The following is a 20,590-nucleotide window of genomic DNA, read 5'->3' on the forward strand; positions in this document are numbered from 1 at the left end:
TCAGTGAGTAAAATCCATGCTTCTTAACCATACAAATGCTTTTAAATTTGTCTCTGTTACCATTTCAAAGGAATACACACTAAAAAATTGTGAATATTACACCTGACGTAATCATAAACTCAACCGACATAAAAAGAACGTATCGTATTATTTAACCTAATTTTACATCTGATAAAACGTAATCGGGACCAGAATCGTCTAAATTGAAATATTGTGATTTTACATTGACCACTCTGGTTGATTTGATGTAATATTCAGTCTTATATGATGCACATAGTTGGAGCGTCAAAAGAAATGTAATTTTACAGCAAATGAAACACAATTTTAGAGACTGACAGCTCTCACCAGGGTTACCAGGTCTGAAGAGTAAAAAATCTGGCAAAAAATCTGGGAAAAATCTGGCAAGCCACTTTTCTCAAAGTAATAAGTAATTTTTTGTTCAAAAACTGTGTATTTTAACTTTTTATACATTATAGCTTTACAAAATAAAAAAAATACGTCAATAAAACAATGTGAGGAAGAAATAGAAAATTATTTTTTTCTAATTGGCGCGAAAAAAATCTGGCAATGCCAGATTTATCTGGCAACCTGGCACCCCTGGCTCTCACAATCATCGATCGCAGCAGGCTTTGTCAAACGTCAGCCATCTTTCAACAGTTTGCCGAGCAAAGTGCAAAACTGATTGTTTGTGTGTCGTCGTTTTGCGCGCCCCAAAAATGAAGGCAAAGGAAAACGTTGCCGGATGAATCACGGTGTAGATTCCGGAACCAATTCCGCTGGCCTTATCGCAGGTGGTCAACAAGGTAAGCCGTTTTAGAAAGTGCAACTGAGAAAATTACTGAAAAATGTGTTTCGTGTTTATTTTCTTTGCCAGGTTTGATTACATCGTCGGTCGTCATCCAGCCAAATCCAGAGTTGAAGGGTTTAATTGCAAGTAAGAGACTGCGGTTAAAAGTTGCCTACAAAACGAGCCATGGCCACACTGATCCAGCTGAACCATGTAACCCGTTCCGTCTCTAGTGCTTTGTTCGAGCAATTCAAGGCCACCAATTCCTGCCAGTTTGTGTTTTCCTGGGACGGGAACAAAAGGACAGTGAACAGCGAATATTTTAAGTTATTAGTGTTAATAGTTCAGTGCAGGTGATCATGGTGAAGAAAACTTTCAATTTATTGTGAAATAAAAAAAAAACAAACTATGAATCGGACTCTTTTCATTTCTAACCTCAAAATCACTGGTCAGGCAGCCGCAGCCCAATCAAATTACATCAATTCCAAGATTACATCATCCGATATTCCGTTAATGTAAAATTCAATGCACGAGCGAGTGTCAGAAAACGAGCGTGTAATTTTCAAATTTGATGTAATTTTCCGTCAAATGTAACGCTCCAGTTATGTGCATCAAATATGACTGAAAATTACACGATAATTTTTAAGTGTGTATGTTTAAGAATAACGTTGACTCTTAAAACAAAAAAAAACATGCAGAAATTATGTTTTTCATGGCAAATAACTTGTTCTAGACCGTAATTTTCTCAACAAAACTCATTTTAAGGATTTTTAGGCAAAATTCTGACTTTTTATCAATTTCACCAAAGATTTATAAGTATATTGTTAAAAAACTTATAAACTATGTTAAGTAAAATTTACACATTGATTTTCTTTTTCTTCTTAAAAACTTATCAGCAACATGTGCAGGATTCCAAGACGCCGAAGGGTATTCTGGACGCCTTGATCGGAATCTTCGAGCGCAAAAGCGTCGCTGGTCGCATGGCCGCGCAGCGGAAACTGTTGGCCCACCGCTATGTTTCCGGTCCGCTGAGGGATTTCTTCCTCGAGCACGATCGGCTGGTGCGACAGCTCCGGGGAACGGGAGCGGTGATCGCCGAGATTGATGTCGTCTGCAACCTGCTGCTCAATATGGGGTCGACCTATGCGACAGTGGTCACGACGTTGGAGTCGATGGAGGAGAAGAATCTAACCCTGCAAACGGTAAAGTTCCGTCTTCTCGATGTGGAGGTCAAGCGATCAACGATAGGTGTCGAGTTGGTCACCCCAAATGCTGAGTCGGCGGCTCTTGCCGGTGCCAAGGAGTCGCGACTGACGAAGAAGATTAAGTGCTTTGGGTGTCAACAAGAGGGGCACAAGATCGCTGATTGCCCGAAGAAGATGCAGGAACAGAAGGAGCCGAAGCCATCGTCCGGAAGAACATCGAAGGCGAACGCTGCTGAAAGCAGTGGTGGCGAGATTTGTTTTGCCGCTGAGAAGGGTGCAGGATACCCACCGGAGAAGTCGAAGGTGCGGTGGATTGTGGACTCCGGTTGGGGATCCGGATGGAGTGTACAGTGCCTTACACCCCCGAACAAAACGGCACCAGTGAGAGGATGAACCACACAGTCGTCGAGAAAGGACGTGCCATGCTGGAAGATGCTGCGATTGATAAGAGTTTCTGGGTCCAAGCTATTCAGGCTGCAGCCTACTTAACGAATCGCAGTCCAACGAACGCCAACGAAGGAAACAAAACACCGTTCGAAGTGTGGGAAGAACGGCGGCCGGACGTTTCGAACCTTCGTGTGTTCGGCTCCAAGGTGTACGTGCACGTTCCCAAAGAGCGCCACAAGAAGCTGGACGCAAAGGCCTGGAAGGGGATCTTCATCGGCTATTCCAACAACGGATATCGGGTGTGGAATCCGGAAACGAAGCAGGAGAGCGTCGCAAGAGATGTCGACTTCGTGGAGAATCCGGATGCAGTGGAAGTTGCCGAGGGTGTGATCCAGTCAACGGAAGAAAGTGATGTGCCAATGATTCTGATTCGTCGAGACGAAGAAGAAAGTGTTGTGGAACACGACGAAGTCGTTGAAGAAGACGAAGACTTTGAAAGCTGCACCGAGCCGGACGAAGATGTTCCTGCTACTGAGCCAGCACCTGTGCCGATCGACGGCGCTCCTGCTCCAGCCGCCAGACCGGACCGGAATCGAAATCCTCCAGCGTGGCACAAAGACTACGAGGTGGGGTACGGTCATTCTGCTTCGAGTGCTCTGTCCTACGTTGACTATACGCTTGAATTGCTGGACGAGCTAAGGGAGCGACCGGACCGTGAGAAACGGAGGATTCTGACCAGTGTTGATGTACCGGATTGCTGTGTTTGAGCGGGCGTATTGAGTGTGCAACCCAAGGGGGTTGACACATCGAATATTTTCATTCGAATCATTCCGTTCATTCCAGAATTATTCCAGAATGATGGAGGAATGATTCCTTTTTTCCAAAATTATTCTTAATTTAATTTTTGCGTGTTAGCGCTTCTCTTCTGTCAAACTGCGACAAAACGTAAACATGCTTCTTAAATCAAATCGTGTGTCGCTGAAAAATTTAATTGTCCGCAAAACTTCGAGGTAAAATCCCGCCGGAATCTTCAACTGACCGAAGTAGCCAACCCGGAACCGGAAAATGTCAGAATCCCGTGCTCGGTGGTGCTGATGAGCAGGGAGGTGCTGCTCATGCTCGGCTGCTAGCGGACCTAGGAAGGTAGGAAGGCTGCTGCGAGAGGCAAGAAGAATCTGACCGCTGCCCCAAGACCGAACTGGCCAAGAAGGGAGAGGCGGAAAAGGCTGCTGATGCCGAGCCCAGACCAAAAAGACTGCGGTCGGCGCCAAGAAACCAAACCCGGTGCCACTGGGACTGCTACTGCCAAGAAGAAGGGAGGGTCACCGCCACCAAGGGTGACAAGGAGGTCATCAATTCTAAGATGCAGATGGGTGTTGCTAAGGGTCTTGCCGCCGCTCTGAACTGTACCGTACCAAGACCAATGTGGTCAAAGGACCGTTTGGAACTGCGCTGCGCAAGATCCGCACTACGGTCATGTTCCATTGTTCGCATACTCTGCGTCTGTCCCGCAACTCCATGTTCCCACGACAATCGATGCCAACACGCTGGTGGTCCTGATCTATATGCTTAACTACGATTTCTCTTTCAGGACTTGAACAAAACATCTCCGGCACGTCCGCCATCTCCTTTGTCGAAGGAACAACAATCCGCCTCGCCAACAAGATGGCTCTTCTGACGGAGAACCCACCATGCAGCAGGCCTCCCAGGAAACCAGGAAGGGTCCTAACAGCGCCCTGTCGTGCATCGTCCCAAGACACCCCGGCAGCAAACTGGCCGTCGTACCAGCTTACACACGAGAAGGTAAACACGGGCAAGAACCGACCGAAATATCTAAGCCAGTGGAAGACCCGAGAAAGGCCGCAAAGCTCAGTTTAAGACGCCGATCAAAACCGTCGAACTGCAGGACAAAAATTTAAACTGCCGGACGACAACCGGCGATGCTGAGTGTTCTACGATCCGAGCACGCGACGGAACGCGAATGGACGAAACACGTGAGCTGACCTCAAGAACTGCGAACCGGGAGCCCCACGGGATACACGCCTACACGGGACAACTTACATCCTCGGTGTATCAGACTTGGCGCATTTGGAAAATGTCTAGACGCTCCCAACATTTCCAGGCTTGCCGGCCTGAACCCAAAAAGTATTGAGAATTGTAAAAATGCGCTAATGTGAAGAACAATGTCCGACGTCGTCTCTTGGTGAAACGGTCCGACGAGGACCTCCTTCGACACGTAGTGGTCGTGTTTCGGGACATCGGAGCGGTGACCGGAGAGATGCGTCTGCTGGTTCTGGTGGGGAGGTCTCGCTGAAAACGGTGAAGATGACGTTCTACTGCAGGGGGCGGGGTGAACCTGGTAAGAATCGGAAGGCTGCAGCAAATGTAGGTTGGCTGGATTATAGTTGAAATTTGTGTACTTTCCTTACAGTGAGTAGTGCTTAAGCGAGAAACACCTAACCAACGACATTCGAGGGATGGACCCCCAAAGATGGACTTCGGTTTCTCTGATAGCCTCGTTCCATCTGTGTGTTCTATCGCGTGCAGCCCCCAGCCGCTGAACTGTCGATCATCATCCCCGCGATCCAGGAATCAGGCAGGAACTCGTTTATGACTGCAGGATTCAGCACCGGTCCTTCCAGGTTGTGATGCCACTGATTCCACGAAGCTTTCGCCGGTCAGCAAATGCATCCGCTAACATTCACGTGAACGAAATTGACATCCAAGGGAGTACCAGACGTTTAAAAAGTACCTTTCATAATGCGAGCAGGAGCTGTCGTAGGTCACATCGCGGAAACAGATCAAGATCAGAAGTTTGTGAATCCTCGAATTCATTTTTACACAGATGTTTATATTTCTTTAGTTTATTGTACCTAAATTGAACTATTTTCTATGTTTAAGCTCACTAACAGCTTTGGATGTTAGAGGGTTGACAAATAAAATAACATTTATTCAAAGTATACATTTATTGCTTCAAAAATCAAATTTATTGCAAATTTATAAGATGAGTAATAAGAAAATGATCGCGCTGCGCTCCATCGCGTCCAAGATCTTGGCCGTCTTGCTCGCCCCGGCCAACTCCCGCACCAGCGCGAAGATCTTGTTTTGGGGGCTGAGAATAGAAAAAAAAAATGTTGATACGGTTGTCATTTATAAAGTTACTTACTAAGTGGTCTTCTGGTCGGTTTGGTTCAGCGAATCCTTGGACATTTTCAGTAGACGGAGGGCCTTCTGCACGTCATCTTTGAAGACTTCGTCGGCCAGACGGGGTAGGGAAAGGGCGGAAAGAGCGGTGCAAAATTCCCAGCAAGTTTCGGGTCGAGTCGTGGTTGCTGTGTGCATCGCGGGGCATTTTGACGTACGCGTTGACGATGCACTCGGACAGTTCCGTCGTAATGACAGGCATTTTGCTCTTGCACAGTGTGATGTACCGTCGGATCAACGACATGTCTAGAGTTTTGATGTGCGATGGCGGCTGCTTTCCGTGGCTGTGGACGAAGATGATGTGTTTGGCCAGACGAAGATCGTTGTCACGGTCCGGTTTGTCTTGAATGAGCCAGAGATGGTCGAAACGGGAAAGCAGAGCGGCTGGCAGTTGGATGTTCTGCTCGTTGGTACGACGTAGGTTCCAAAGGCCGTACGGTGGATGGGGAGTGGCAGGAATCTACACACAAGCGTCTAGACAAGAAATGACGCCTGCCGTGGCGATAGAAATCTTTTGACGTTCCATGACCTCGTGGGTGGCTTCGATCGGTATCGGCCACCGTGACGAACTCGTCGATGCAGCAAATGTCCTGAATGCCGGTAAGCGGATCCTTCGAGACGGCGGCAGTCAAACCAACTTTGGAAGAACCACGGGCTCATTGGGTACTGATCACGCACCGACAATCGATCGATGTAGCCCAACATCGCAACCGGGATCTCCCATCAGGCAGATGTTGATGTTGCTACGAATTTTCAAGTCACTCGGGCTGTGATTGACTCCACCAACCACTAGCAACAGCAGGAGCCTTCTTCACGTCCAAATGGCCTTAAATATCCGGCGCCAAACTGCTCCCGTGTAAAATTCATCCTTGATCAATTCGGTCAGCTCGTCCGGAGTCAGCTTGTTGCTCGTCTTGCCAACCTCGGACGGAATGTGTCCCACGGGAGCCTGATGGCTGTGCTCCTGCATCTTATTCTCCTTTAACTTTATAAACTTGGAATCACGCGTCTGCAAATACAAACGGCCACTGGATTTGTTCACCCGGCAATTCATTGACTTAAATCGATATTTGGCATGATGCATGAAGTTCTTCCAGCTCACCGGTTGCTACGTCTGGGAATCATAACGGTCACACGTGGCCACCGTCATCATGTGCTACTCCTCGTTGCAACAGGTAACAATTCTTCGAACCGTGACCAACTTGCCGATGCTCTCCGCCCTATCTCCCGGATCGAAACCGCCTTCGACACGCTCAGTGCACTCAAGTATACTTAGTAACTTAGTAAACTTAGACACACTTGACCAGCTCGGTTGGAATCATGTCCCGCGCATCATGCGTCTCGATTGGATTCCGCGCCCGAGAATGCATCGTCAGTTTAACAGTAAACGCGATCAAATCTTTGCCGGTGACACTGCCATCCTTGACGGATTAGTTCACCACGAGACAGTCCTCCGCCGAGACCGTCTAATGGTGGAGAAGATCTTCGTGATGGAGTTGATGACTGCGATAGGGGCTTGTTGGTTAACACGACCTCTTCCACTGGCAAATTCCACGAGGTCCACTTCCAGGTGCGTGGTGCACGTTGGGAGGCGACCAGTTTTCAGTAGTAGGAAACACAACTTCTTCCGTCCGGGACGGACCGTCCCTGCAGTGATTTGGTCTCTTTTTCTAGCAGGATTAGCTCCGGAACCTGCTGGGCGCCGAACACCTCTGACGGAACCGGTTTCAAATTTCAAAACCGTGACTTGCTTTTGGAAACAAAAAAGCAACCACGCAAAAAAAACTTGTTGTTTATGTTGCCGATGTTTTGACGTTTACACGCTTATGTGGAAATACTCATGAAATAGAACAATCATCCTCATCATTCCAATTATTCCGGAATGATCCTGGAATTATTCCAGAATGATCGAGTGTCAACCCCCTTGGTGCAACCCCTTGCAACCCGTGTGCCCCCACTTTAGTGCGCCGCCAGTGCACGCGCTAGCTGTCAAACGCTGTTTGGAGGGAAGCTTAACTCCGCCTCACTTCTTGAAAAGTTACCGAAGTAAAAACACGCGCTTTATATTAAGTAAATCTAAATCGCGTTTTATTGACCGCGTCGGTCAAGGGCATTTCAGTGAGCAAAAGAGTTCCTAAATTTTGCCAAGAGTAACGAGAGTTTCTCAATGTTCCTCCGAGTGACTCCGGTTTGTTTCTCAGCATTTCCACCTACATATTTGAACCTTGTGTTTGAAATAAATAACAAGAGGCCGTTGCCGTTGCTAGGATTGTCAAGGAGGTTGTTTGTTTGGAATATTACTTTTTAGAGGATCTGTCCGCTCATTGCATTTCGATTGCCAAACATGGCAAGAAAAAGGACTTTCCGAGCCAAAATGGTTCCTCGCGTTTTGTGGAGACTGACTATTTAAGTGCACCGTTGGAAAAATCTCGTCTCGTAGCGATGTTCCGTTGTCAGGTTGGCCCTTCAGAAGTAGCCGGTTAACCGCATCTACCTGACCAACGAAAGTTCGCCTAGACAAGATGGCAGAAGCGTGCTAGGGTCAAGTTCGACGGTCACTGCCCGAAAAGACGTCGTTTCTGTGTACTGAAGGAAGAGTGTCTGAAAATCTGAACTTCCAGAATGACCGCGACAGCAACGATCGAGACAACTGGTACGACACAGCGCAAATGTAGCGAAGTCCTGTCTAAGCAGATTGCCAAACCTGCAACAAACCTGAATCATCGGCACTCCTAGCTTTTTATATATGTTTGAAAACAGCAAAATTTATAAATATATTTTTATTGGATTTCTGTACATGTTTATCATATGAAAGATCTTCGCTGGTTGCAATCCTCATCTTCTCATCTTCGCTCTTCGCTCAGTAGCTTGTAAATCCTTCGGAAGTACAACTCAAGTCCTCGTGCGGTTGGCTGATTTTTTTCGATGACATTCTCCAGCACCTTCCGGTGAACTAAAACAGCGTTACAGGGGAGCTCGAACCAATCGGATAACGGATTCCGATAGTGTTGCTTCTAATCAGGGCAATGTTCCGGAGAGCAAGCTTGAATTTGTTGTGCGCAAAGTAGACGGCCGAACTAGAAATAATTTTTCAGTAATGAAATGACCAATTCAAGTGAATTCACCCCAAATACTAAATGATACGGCAATTCCTTTCCGGCAGAATATGTTCGCGCTTTTTCCGTCCATTGCTTTTTACTTCCGGTTACCATCGGCGCGCAAAGCAAACATTTGCCCGATTTCGTCGTTGGAAGTTACTGCTCCTCTCGATGGCCCGTGAGTCCTTACATTTGGCATCGACAATCGGCTTCAGCTCCACACGCTGTGAACTCAGATTTAGCACAGGCCGCTGCATGAGTCAAAAGAACACGGTGCCGGAACGCCCACCGGTGGCCACAAATTTGTTTGGGAGACGCAAAAACTACAGCACCTGAACTGAATATCACAGAGTCGGAAAAACATAAACAAACAACAACAACGTTGTCATAGTTTCATAAACCAAGGTATCGATAATTTGGTGGGAACTGAAAATTCTCGGGAGTAAGCTGAGTAACGGGAGAAACTCGGAGTTACTCCCAGAGTTTCTCACTGAATTGCCCTTGGCGTCGGTCGCCCTTCCGCCGTAACACTTTAGTGTGGCCTACCCCAGTACATGTTTTACAAAATAATAATCTTGAGACAAACCTTACCAGTTGGAAAAAAAATATAAAATCAGAATGAAATCCTATCAATTATACCCCGTTTTTCTTATAAGTTCAATATGCACAGTAGATTAAAATGAATAAAATTAAGTTAGGTTCTCTCATCAATATTTTTCCAAATTAAAAAAAAATTAGGACCAAAAAGTAAGGAAAATGTATACTTCCGCAAGAATTTCGGGAATTCCCGGGAAATTAAAAAATTTCCCGGGAAACGGGAAATATTATTTTTCGGGAAATCCCGGGAATTCCCGGGATTTTTTTTGCCGGGACGGGAAATTGGACGCTCTAACGGAATCTAATTAGAATCGTATACAAATTCCGTTTCAAACGCAACAACCGGTTGTTGCGTTTGAAACGGAATTTGTGTAAGATTCTAATTAGATTCCGTTTCAGAATTCGGATTGATTTGACTGGGTAGTTTCGAGTAGGAATCTCGCAATCGAGAACGCCAAGGCGATGCTGTAGAGCGAATAATTTGTTTTTTTTTATAACAATCATTGTGTATTTTAGACTTTGAAAAAATAATACCAATACATTTACATATGTTATGCTGTTATGCAAATAAATTATGAAACATATTTTATCCTACACTGAAATAAAAAAAGTACCAAATACCTAAATTCTAAGAATTTTGGCTCCTTTCCTAATTTAGTAATAGGGTTTTTTGGATTTCCTAATACAAAATAAAGGCAAAATTCCTAGAATTAAGGAATTTGGTACTTTTTTTTTATTTCAGTGTATAGTTCTGAATTTATCCCGAAAAAGGCCTTTCACACAATCTGTAAAAAAAAACAAAACCAAAAACCGTGTAATGCTTGAATGCGATTTATTGTTCTCATTACAAATGTGATTACAAGATCATATAAACATGCAGTTTTAACAAATATGTATATAAATCGTTTTTTTTTTGTTGTTGTAAATAGTGTCATATAAAAAACAATTGTACAAATCGAGTACCGAAAAGGAAAGTGAAGATTCTAAATATACTACAATTATCTTGTTGGGTGTGTAAATGCAACTGCAACATATAGCAAATGTAGGTAGGAGGCATTCATAAACCACGTGGACACTATTGGGAAGGGGTGGTTGGGCAATTGTCCACGATCCATACAAGACAGCTGTCTTCGAGGGGAATACGATTTTCAAAAAAGTGTCCATGTGATTTATGGATAGTTCCTAGTCACGGTCTGATTACATTGATCTTAAAAGGTTAAAAAAGAGATAACTTTAACAAAACATCCGCATGATCTAAAGCTTAAAAGTAGTGTTATTTTTGGCCTACGGCAAAATTGGCATGAAATTGTTGAGATTTTTTAATGTTCCAGATTAAAGTCTGTGATAAAATATATATGAATGTACTCAATGGTGGTCCTAGTTCGGGAAGTAGCCGACAGCTATAAAGTCAACTTCGTTTTTTCGATGGGTCAATCTTTGATTTCAGGAGGTAGCAGTACTGATTGTCAAGAGAAATAGATTGGTCGATGCAAAATAAATCGGCACTGGCAACGTATGTTTTTGGCTTGCAACCCTGCCAGTTTTTCTGGGCGTAAAGAGCAGGTGGTGTGAATTAAATGTAACGGATCGACATTTTTTTCAGATAACAGTATTCGATCATAAATCATTTGATTGAAAATTAATGAAATTTTCTGTAATATTACACCCTGAAATACATATGTAGCCCATCAGTATGGGAAACCTACAAGACCAATGTCAATCTCATATATGCGTTTATCCTTTCCATTCTTCGGTCTGATGGCCGAGTTGGCTAAGGCGCCAGTCCTTACTTTTGGTGCTGGATTTGAATCCCGTCTGTTGCATCTTTTTTTTGTGTTTACAAAAATTGTACATGAGGTTTGTTTTGACGAAGGTGATGTGCATGCTATTGAATTCGATTTTACCATCGGATTTTTTACTGTGTAGTTGGTTTAAAATGTTACTTGGGATATTACAAAAAAGCAACAAAGGTGGAGCATGAGCATGAGCATGAGAGACCACCCATGGTTGTCCTCTCCGTTGCATTACAAAAAAGCAACAAAGGTGGAGTCTGTTAAGTCGGGAGTAAAAATTGGATCAAAAACTATCCGACTCCAGAGATTGTTGTTGTTGTTGTTGATTTTATTAGGGGAACTTTAACCCTATGGGTCATTCGCTCCCGGACTCCAGAAATTTAACCTGGGTGCTGAATCGTGGTTTGCAAAACGGCCTCAATTTTGAACTGTCAATGTGGAACCAATTTACTGTTCGCCAAAAGTAGAGAGTATTGTTATCGATCATGAAAAATTGTGGCTTTGAGGACCTGAAGCTGAAGTCAAGATATCTTCATTTTTTTAAATTATGAATGGAAGTTGTTTATGGAGTCGTTGCGGTTGTATTCAACTAGAAGCTGGCTTAATTGTTTGATTCCGTTTGAAAATGTGCTGGTTCAGTGAAAATCTTCTATGTTTGTTGGATCAGCTTCAGTCAGGGAATTTATCTGCGACATCGCAGGATGACACTCTTGCCGCAGTTCTTCGTCACCCGTAAAAAGAAAAACCACTTCTAAACAATCGAAGCATGAAAACATACACAATTTTTCAGCAAAAATGTCAAAAACTAGACAAAATAAAACACACCACTGAATAAAAAACAGCTAATTTAGCAGTAAGAAATAATTCATACTTGTGCTTGAACAGCCTTATACTTTGTAGATGTAAACAAAGTGGGATCATTCGAAAATCACGTTACGCATTTACAAAGCGGATTCAATTTCTTTTTCTTGACAAAATAGTAACATGTTAAGGTTAATGTCAACATTCCATAGGTTGCCTTCCCTAAAGTTGCGTGATAGGGTCCAACCTGTGATGATACATTACCTTCCCTTTACTAAGCAATCGAATCCAGCAATATCACCAGTTGTGTTGGTTCGAGCTAGGATTTGAACCCCGCTCTGCCGCTTACGAGGCGGAAGCGCTACCACTACCCGCATAGTCAACAACCATACAGTCACCATTTGTCGAATGATTTTTCCTAAATGATCTTGATAATACACCAAATAGGGTGCAACCGTACATTTTCCATTCCCCAAACAATCCTACAATTTATTAAATAGGTCGTTAGGTTATGTTACAATACATTTTTACAAGGGATTTTTTTCGTGGATCATAGTCGTACCCTGCCCCAAACTGTTCCCCAACTGTTCAATTCTCATTTTATGTGAACCGTACCACAAATTAATAAAATATGATTTTAAATGGTGAACTGCTTTACCGACACTTACCGACACCATTTGAAAAGGAGAAGCCAAAAATAAACTTTACAAATGTTCTGGGAACTGTGGATTTAACGGGAATGGTAAGTATATGATTATTAATGGTTAGCGTTTTTTTGTAATGTCCGGGATTTGTTACCGCTTGATGATGATGTCTCCTGTTGATTCTTCCGTGGTGCTGCCGCCTTATCTAATTGAGCTATCTCAGTTACATTACGTTTGGCGGTTTAAAATGCATTTTATTATGAAATGTGGCCTCGAAATTTATCGTAAATATATCGTAACATGTATGGTAGAACCATACAAATAAATTATAGACCAATCACATGGCGAACAGTTATCGTTCTGATAATGGTCAATCAATTGTTTAATTATTTGGACTTATAAAAATTATCACGAAAATAATTTAGCTGTACATACAAACTATATGGCAAACAGGTATATCGATCCATGAATTGTTGAACAATGGTTTGAATTGTTGGGACTTAGAAAAATTTTCGCTGACGTATAACGTTCCATGAATTGGGTCCTAAAATGAAGCTTAGATTGCTGATATTATTGTTTACAGCGATAAAGCTTATTTTTCTGAGTACAATGACCCTTTGTACGACCACAAAGAGTTTAAAATGGATTTTTAAATCAATTTTGAAAAATTTACCTCGCGGTCCTTTTTGACAGAAAAGCTCCTACTTGACAGCTCGTTCCAAGGGGACCATAGTTGATCCATCGAAAAAATGTAGTCTTGTCAAAAAAAAAATTTGCGTTAAAATGAAAAAAAGTGATCAGAAATGGTTTTTAATCGTGTTTTTTACCGTTGTACATAAAAATTGACATAGGGCTTTAGTACTCAATTGTTGAACAATGGTATGAATTGTTGGGACTTAAGAAAATTTTCGCCATAATTCAGGTATATCGTTCCATGAATTGTTGAACAATGGTATGAATTGTTGGGACTTAAGAAAATTTTCGCCATAATTCAGGTATATCGTTCCATGAATTGTTGAACAATGGTATGAATTGTTGGGACTTAGGAAAATTTTCGCTGGATGAGTTCAGGTATATCGTTCCATGAATTGTTGAACAATGGTATGAATTGTTGGGACTTAAGAAAATTTTCGCTGGATGAGTTCAGGTATATCGTTCCATGAATTGTTGAACAATGGTATGAATTGTTGGGACTTAAGAAAATTTTCGCTGGATGAGTTCAGGTATATCGTTCCATGAATTGTTGTACAATTGTTTGGATTATTGGGACTTAAGAGTTTTTCGCTGAACTTCAAGGTGGAAGTACTACGTCGTCTATGGTACCCTTATCCCGGATAAACGAAAACTATATCGATTGCAGTGTGGAACTTAAAAAAACCTTATGAAATATGGTCACCATTTGTAATAATGTTATTTGGCGGACCTCGATAACTATTTGTTAAATGGTTACCATACGTAATAGAGTTATTTTAATGTTCATAATGGTCAAAAATTTTCTTGATAACTTTGAACAACTATTTCTGGATGTTTTCTGAAATGGTTACCCTAAATCATAAAGTAATTTTAAAATTCAAATGGTTCAACTGGCGGACTTGGATGATTATTTGTCAAATAGTTACCGTTATTATTAGGGTTTTTAAAAAGTTTGTAATGGTGATTTTTTTCTGAATGACTTTGAAAAACTTTTTGAGGATGTTTACTGAAATAGTTATCCTAAATCAAAAGGTTATTTTAAAGTTCAAATGGTTAACTTCAATACGCGATATTATATATCTGTTTGAAATATTGTAATGATTTTCTAATATGTTTCACCAAATTCAACCAGGTTTTATTATTATTTTGAATAAAAATTGTGCCTCGGAGCGTAATCCCCATTTTGGCGCCCATAATGCAAAAAATAAAAATAAAGTGATGTTAACAATACGGGGTGCACTTTCTTGAAAAATCTTTCCAATCATTTGAAGAATCTCGAATTTGAATTTTGGTAGTCACGTAGCCACGTTGTTTATGCACGAGCCCTATCCGAACTATCCGAAGAGATTTTCCACAAGCGGCACCCAATCACACAATCAAAAACCTGATTTTTTTTCGGATGGGGACAGTAAACATTTTTGATGGGCTGAAAAATAAGATTACCTCAGCCTCGGCCAGGAGAGAGCAAGCACCACGTTGATACCACCATTTAGCAATGCGCGGTGGAAGTAAAACCAGAAAAATTCTTTGTCCCTGCAAATCTTTTCTTGATCCAGGTGGAGCACCCATTCGGCCAGTTTCCCCACAAATGGAAGCAACCCGTTTGCCGTGCTTTAAAACGCAGGCGATTCCCGACAGCGGCCCAATGTTTGGATCTACCATGATGCAAAAATGGTACAAACAAAGCAATAGTCCAAATAAACCATTAAAAATCCGCTATCGGCGTTCATCTGTCCTCCCTGCAACAACTTTCCTTGCAAATCCGACCAATCGTGGTTGACCACCTTTATTCCCATCCAGCCAACTGAAATCGAACCGATTAAACACCAGCATCGATAGCCACACCAGGCAAACGATCCGCCGCTCTGTTCTCCAAATATAAAATACAAACCCAATACGAAGCCTAGTTTCCGAGAAGAATTTCACTAAAAGTTTTGTTAAACCTGTTTAACATAACTTTTTTAAACAGGACTTGCGACGACAGATTTGTTGTTGTTGTTTGTTTTGGTTGCGCCGGTTGCTCACAGATGAATCAGCGTGAGCCCAGTCACGAAATATTCTAGCACAGCTGGTTCTGCCAGAATCCTGCAAAAATAGTAGCACATTTCTGCTAGAATGCTGTTAGAATATCCACCTCTGTGAGAACTCTTCCAGAACGCCGTGACTGGGAGGACGTTTGCGAAGAAGGAGAGAAATGTCAAAACTGGGCGATACACGCAAAATGTGAGTTGATCATTATGAGGAATTGCCGGAGATTACCACAGTTTATTTTGGGAGGTGTACACTGTAACTGAAAATCACATATTGCTAATGCGTTTCGCACTTTTTCATACGAATTTTTCAGTTCGACTACGTTTACCAAAAAAATGTAATCGCAGTTGAACTGAAAAATTAGTACACGGTCAGCTGGAGGTACTCAAAATCAAGTTCAAATCCAAAAAGACACTGTCAACTTGGTGTTGCATTTGGTGCAGTGCAACGATCGTTGGAGGAGGAAAGTTTGTTTTGATTTTTTATCTTCCCTGTGCCGGCAACGTTTTTTTTTTTTGATAGGATTTTTTTCGTTGAGCCCGCGGCGGTCGCAGCAGCAGCATCGGCTGGCAGCAACAAAACTCTGGACAGTTTAGCGGAACCTAACGAATATAGACGCGCTGTGCGTGACGCCGCGCAACATCGAACGGCAGGACTACTTTGGGTCGTTCTTCGAGCTGCTGAAGAAACTGCCCGAGGTAACGGGGAGCCGCGCCGTCGAGGAGGCGCTTGTGCCGGTCGTCAAGATGAACTTTGACGGCATCAAGATTGATTTGCTGTTTGCGCGGTTGGCGCTGAAGGAGCTTCCGCACAACTTTGACCAGCGCGACGATATGCTGCTGAAAAATCTGGACCCCAAGTTAGTGCGCAGTCTGAACGGGTGCCGCGCCACGGACGAGATCCTCCGGCTGATGCCCAACATTGACAACTTTCGGCTGGCGATTAATATTTGGGTTTTCTTCTTTTCACTGTATTTATCTGTTTTCAGAGCATGGAATCTACTCCAACTCTTTGGGTTACTTTGGGGGTGTGTCGTGGGCTATGCTTATGGCCAGGACGTGTCAGCTCCCGAATGTCGTCGCGGCCACGCAGGTGCACAAGTTCTTTATGGTGTTTTCGCGCTGGAAGTGGCCCCAGTCGGTTTTCCTGAAGTGGCCGGACACCGTGAATCTGGGCTTTCAAGTGTGGGATCCGCTGGTGAACGTGCAGGACCGGTTCCACCTGATGTCGATCATCACGCCGGCATATCCGCAGCAAAACTCGACCTTCCACGTCAACACGAAGTGCTTCGAGCAGCAGGAGCAAAACCAAAAGGACGACGGCGGCGAGGGCGCAGACAACACTCTGGTCACTCTGGTTCCTGTGGCTGTAGTTTGAGCGGTCAGAGAACCTGAACGTGGACCTGACCGAAAGCATCCAGAACTTTATCGATGCCGTGCACAAACATTCTACAGACAAAAAAAACGCGTCTCAAACCGAGTTGTTTTCTTTCAGGTGCACATCAAGGTCCTCGAGACGACACGCAACGGCATGAAGATAGAGGCGCGGCAATTCCAGCGGAAGCAGCTTAACCAGTACTTCGACCCGAACCTGCTCAAGCGGGAGCGCAAAAACCAGCGACTCCGTCGCCGTCGCAAATGCGCAAACGACCTGCTCAGAAAAAACAGGAATCCGATTTTAAACACGCATAAGTTTTCGAAATGTAGCCGTAACCTTGTGCGTCCACTGAGTTTACTTAAGAAGTTTGCTCGATTTTTTCACTGGGGATAAAAATGCTGGGGCAAAACAATGCTAATCATTTGTTGCGTCGTAAATGCAAGCTTCCGGCGGGATGCCCACGTCACAACCGCAGCAACCCAGCGTCGGGATTCCTCCGGGAAAATTTTACAGGGTCCGCCACCGGGCAAACGCTGATACAGGGGACGGATCCAAACACAAACCCGATGCAGACTGGTCCGCCGTTCCCGCCTCCAAACGCTGGAGTCTCTTCGAAATCAGCAACATGGAATCAAAACATTCCTGCTCCGGGATTTGGACCTGCTGACGATGAGATTTTTTTTGTTCGAGACGACGGTAGGAGGTGTACAGGTTGCTAGTCAAACCGATGCGGGAACATCATGTAACTGACCTGAACGAGGGGCAGAACAGCAGCGAGATAGTGTCGACAGAAAATGTTAATTGTGTAAGCTTTGCAAAAGTTCTATTTTTTTATTGTTTTTTTTTTTTTTCATTTCCCATCTCTAGAACCAGGGTCACATCAGACGACGATTGGAATCTGATTCAAGAAGCGGATCAGGATGTTTTTTTAACGGTGGCGATGGCCGGAGGTGAAGACGATTAGCAGATTCAACTGCACTTGCAGCAACCGAAGGTCGTCACAAGCACCAGCATATCGAGAGCATCGGTAATCAGTGACTTGCGTCGGATGATGACAGCATTGAAGGATTTTTCAATCAAGTAAGTTTAGCAGTTCCAAATTCTTAAAGGGTAGAAAACATAGTTTTTGCATCTTTTTATTTTGTTCTTTTGTAACTTTGTCTCTCCGTTAAATCTTGAATTTTAATTTTTATATCAATCAATCATTGTAGTGTTGAATATTCAAATTTAATCGTTAAAAAAACTCAAAATCATTCATGAAATCGACATACAAAAGCTATTGAAATTTACATCGGATTGAAGATTCAACTGAGTATTTTTTTTTTCCTGTTCGGTAAATTTACGTCAGTTTCATTGGATATTTACGTTTGTCGGCAACGTGTTGCTGAAGTACCAAGGTAGGTGGACATCACTTGACTTACTTGGCCCTTACCCCCATTTCGAGCTTCCAAAGAAAGCCAATCCGACGTTTACCAATTTTAATTGGCAGAATCTATATCAACCAAAAAGCAAACAAATTGAGGAGCACAAGAACAAAAAGGCTCGAAATTCATAAATAATTTTAAACATCTCATGTTTCTGATGTTTGTTACTTTATTTCAATTGTTTGAGCGAATCATTTTTTAATATAGTTAATTATAATAATATTAAAAATAACGGATTTAACGCATAATTGTGAGAGCAAGTATCGAGCGTAGCAAGAGAAAAAAATGAGAGAGAGCGCAAGCCAGAGTATTATTGTGGTTTTTGAAATAAATCGAAATAACAGCGCGAGTATTTTTCATCTCGCGAAGCAATTTTCTGTTGTTTCTTTTCTGAGTGTACCTCAAATGTCACACGCGAAACCAAAACAAAATTTCGCCGCGGCACCAAACTGAAATGTCGCCAGTTGAGCTGCGACAAGACTCGCGCCGCGTCTTACACGGAGCATGGAATCGATCACGAAAATCTACCGGAAATCGTTCTGTGAGCGTGGATTCGATCATCCGGATAGACCATTTCATGATGTCTAGCTTGGAGAGTACAATTACGGCGCTTTTGATTTTCAAATTGGTGGCTGGGCCTTCCCATTTTGACGCTATAGAGCTTATTCAATCGACACCCGCAACATCCCGCATCGGCAAAACTCTCCCGGTGAGAGGACACAACGGACCGGATTGAGGTCCCTCGACAATGAGGCCACTTATTTTTGTTTTATTCAGACGGTAATCGATCCGTAATCAGCAACTTAACCAAGACTTTTTCCCTTTTGCGTCTTTTCCTGGAGCTGGAAACTGACTGAACTTCATAAATTACCCCAAATGAAACAGTTCTAGTGGTAGTAGTACTGAAAACCAAGATTTGAAACAATAATTTAATCTAAAGCATTCCATTTCCTTGGCAGACCAGAAAAGACCAGCCACGTTTTTCTCATCATCCAAAGCCGTCAAAACAAAAAAAGCAAACACACTGATTCAAAATCACTTAATCATGCTTGACAGATATTTCGCGACAGAAAATATTCGCGAGAGTTAAACTTGCTCAATTCGGTTTAGTGCCGCGGCGACAATAATAATCTGCCTTGCGCGCTCTCTCGTTTCTCTTCTCTCGCTATGCTCGTTACCTGCACTCGTTCCAGGCAGGCCAGGCAAAAACAGTCTGAAGTGAAACGTTTGTGCGGCTGGTTGTTGTCTACGTTTTGTGCGCAGGTATAATTTTCAAACAAATCATTTGATTTACCAGATACTTTGTTTATATTTTTCTTGTTGATCATTTCAGCGCCGTGGAGAACTTGAAACAATGGAACAGCTGGTGATGGAGGATTCGGCGGCAGCCGACCGACAAAACAAAATCGAAGCGAACGCACGATTGGCATTAATCAAGGAAATCATCTGAATCATCAGATAAGTACACATATTTGAATGTTACATTCTGCTCGATACTTTGTGATTTTTTTTCTTTTTTTTCAGGTTTGGACGACTTTGGCAGTATGATCAACCGAACAGAATCGGCAATCAACTAGAATTAAAGCCAAAAACGTTTTAATATTATTGGTGTGAACCATCCGTCAAAAAGTGAACAATTCTGTAAAAATTAGGTAGGTAAAAAATGCTAGAAAAACTTTTAAAAACCATTTGAAAACTATTTCTCAAATAGTGGAACTGGGAGAAAATTATAGAATTAACCTTAAATAACCATGTGAAAACTATTTCTAAAATAGTAGCGCTCGGTAAAAATAGCAAGAAAAACCCGAAAAAACCATTTACGAACCATTTGTAAAACAGTAGCAGCAAGGTTAAAAATTGTATGAAAAACCTTAAAATACCATTTAAAAACCATTTCTGAAACAGTAAAAACCGGAGGAAAAAGGTCGCTTCTACGCGAAAATTAACTTTATTTTTACCATTACACAAATGGTAATCTGACGAAACGTTGTTCGGAGATTTTTAAGGTTACCGTTGCTAACCACCCTCAATTCAGATGGTCAAACTTTATGATAAATGGTAGGGTACCATTTCCGATATGGTATTTTTAAGGTTTTGCTACCATTTTTCAAATTGTGGTTACGATCTCTGAAATGGTGACAAAACTATTTAACAAAAAGTTCTTTTAAGGTTCTCGTTTATGCGGGTTCTCGTTTATGCGGGATGTTTTAATAATAGCTGTTCCGAAGAATCTCAACCATAAGGCGAAAAGTTATATTTTTCCATGAATTGTTAAACTATTGTTTGAATCATTGGGACTTAAGCAAATTTTCGCTAAAATTTATTTTTGGCTCAATCATACAAAAACTGTTTGAAATAATACCAAAATCTGAGGAATAATTATATCTTACCATTAATTGTTGTGCAATTGTTTGAATTACTAGGACTTATGAAATTTTCCGCTTAGGTTTCTTTGACTCAATCATACCGAGTATCATAACTTTTATCATACCAGCTACAGTACTATTATGTTCTAACAATAGCTGTTTCGAACCATCCTAATCGTATGA

General features: G+C 42.5%; 1 protein-coding gene, 1 long non-coding RNA gene and 1 pseudogene across 2 annotated transcripts; 2 read left to right on the forward strand and 1 right to left on the reverse strand.

Annotated features, from left to right (window-relative positions):
• Positions 1-617: 617 nt before the first annotated feature.
• On the forward strand, positions 618-1,200 carry LOC119769434. Its single transcript, XR_005278347.1, has 2 exons — positions 618-803; positions 875-1,200. It is a non-coding gene; the product is annotated as an uncharacterized LOC119769434 (long non-coding RNA).
• Positions 1,201-5,376: 4,176 nt separating this feature from the next.
• LOC119769030 lies at positions 5,377-8,307 on the reverse strand (annotated as a pseudogene).
• A 2,339-nt stretch (positions 8,308-10,646) lies between these two features.
• LOC119769031 (poly(A) polymerase type 3-like) lies at positions 10,647-19,618 on the forward strand. The gene is made up of 5 exons (XM_038260911.1): positions 10,647-10,667; positions 15,837-16,178; positions 16,231-16,608; positions 16,735-16,846; positions 19,566-19,618. The coding sequence occupies exons 1-5, from the start codon at positions 10,647-10,649 to the stop codon at positions 19,616-19,618; spliced, it is 906 nt and encodes a 301-aa protein (XP_038116839.1).
• Positions 19,619-20,590: the final 972 nt, after the last annotated feature.

This window comes from Culex quinquefasciatus, chromosome 3 (genome assembly GCF_015732765.1).
Source record: "Culex quinquefasciatus strain JHB chromosome 3, VPISU_Cqui_1.0_pri_paternal, whole genome shotgun sequence".
Lineage (NCBI taxonomy): Eukaryota > Metazoa > Arthropoda > Insecta > Diptera > Culicidae > Culex > Culex quinquefasciatus.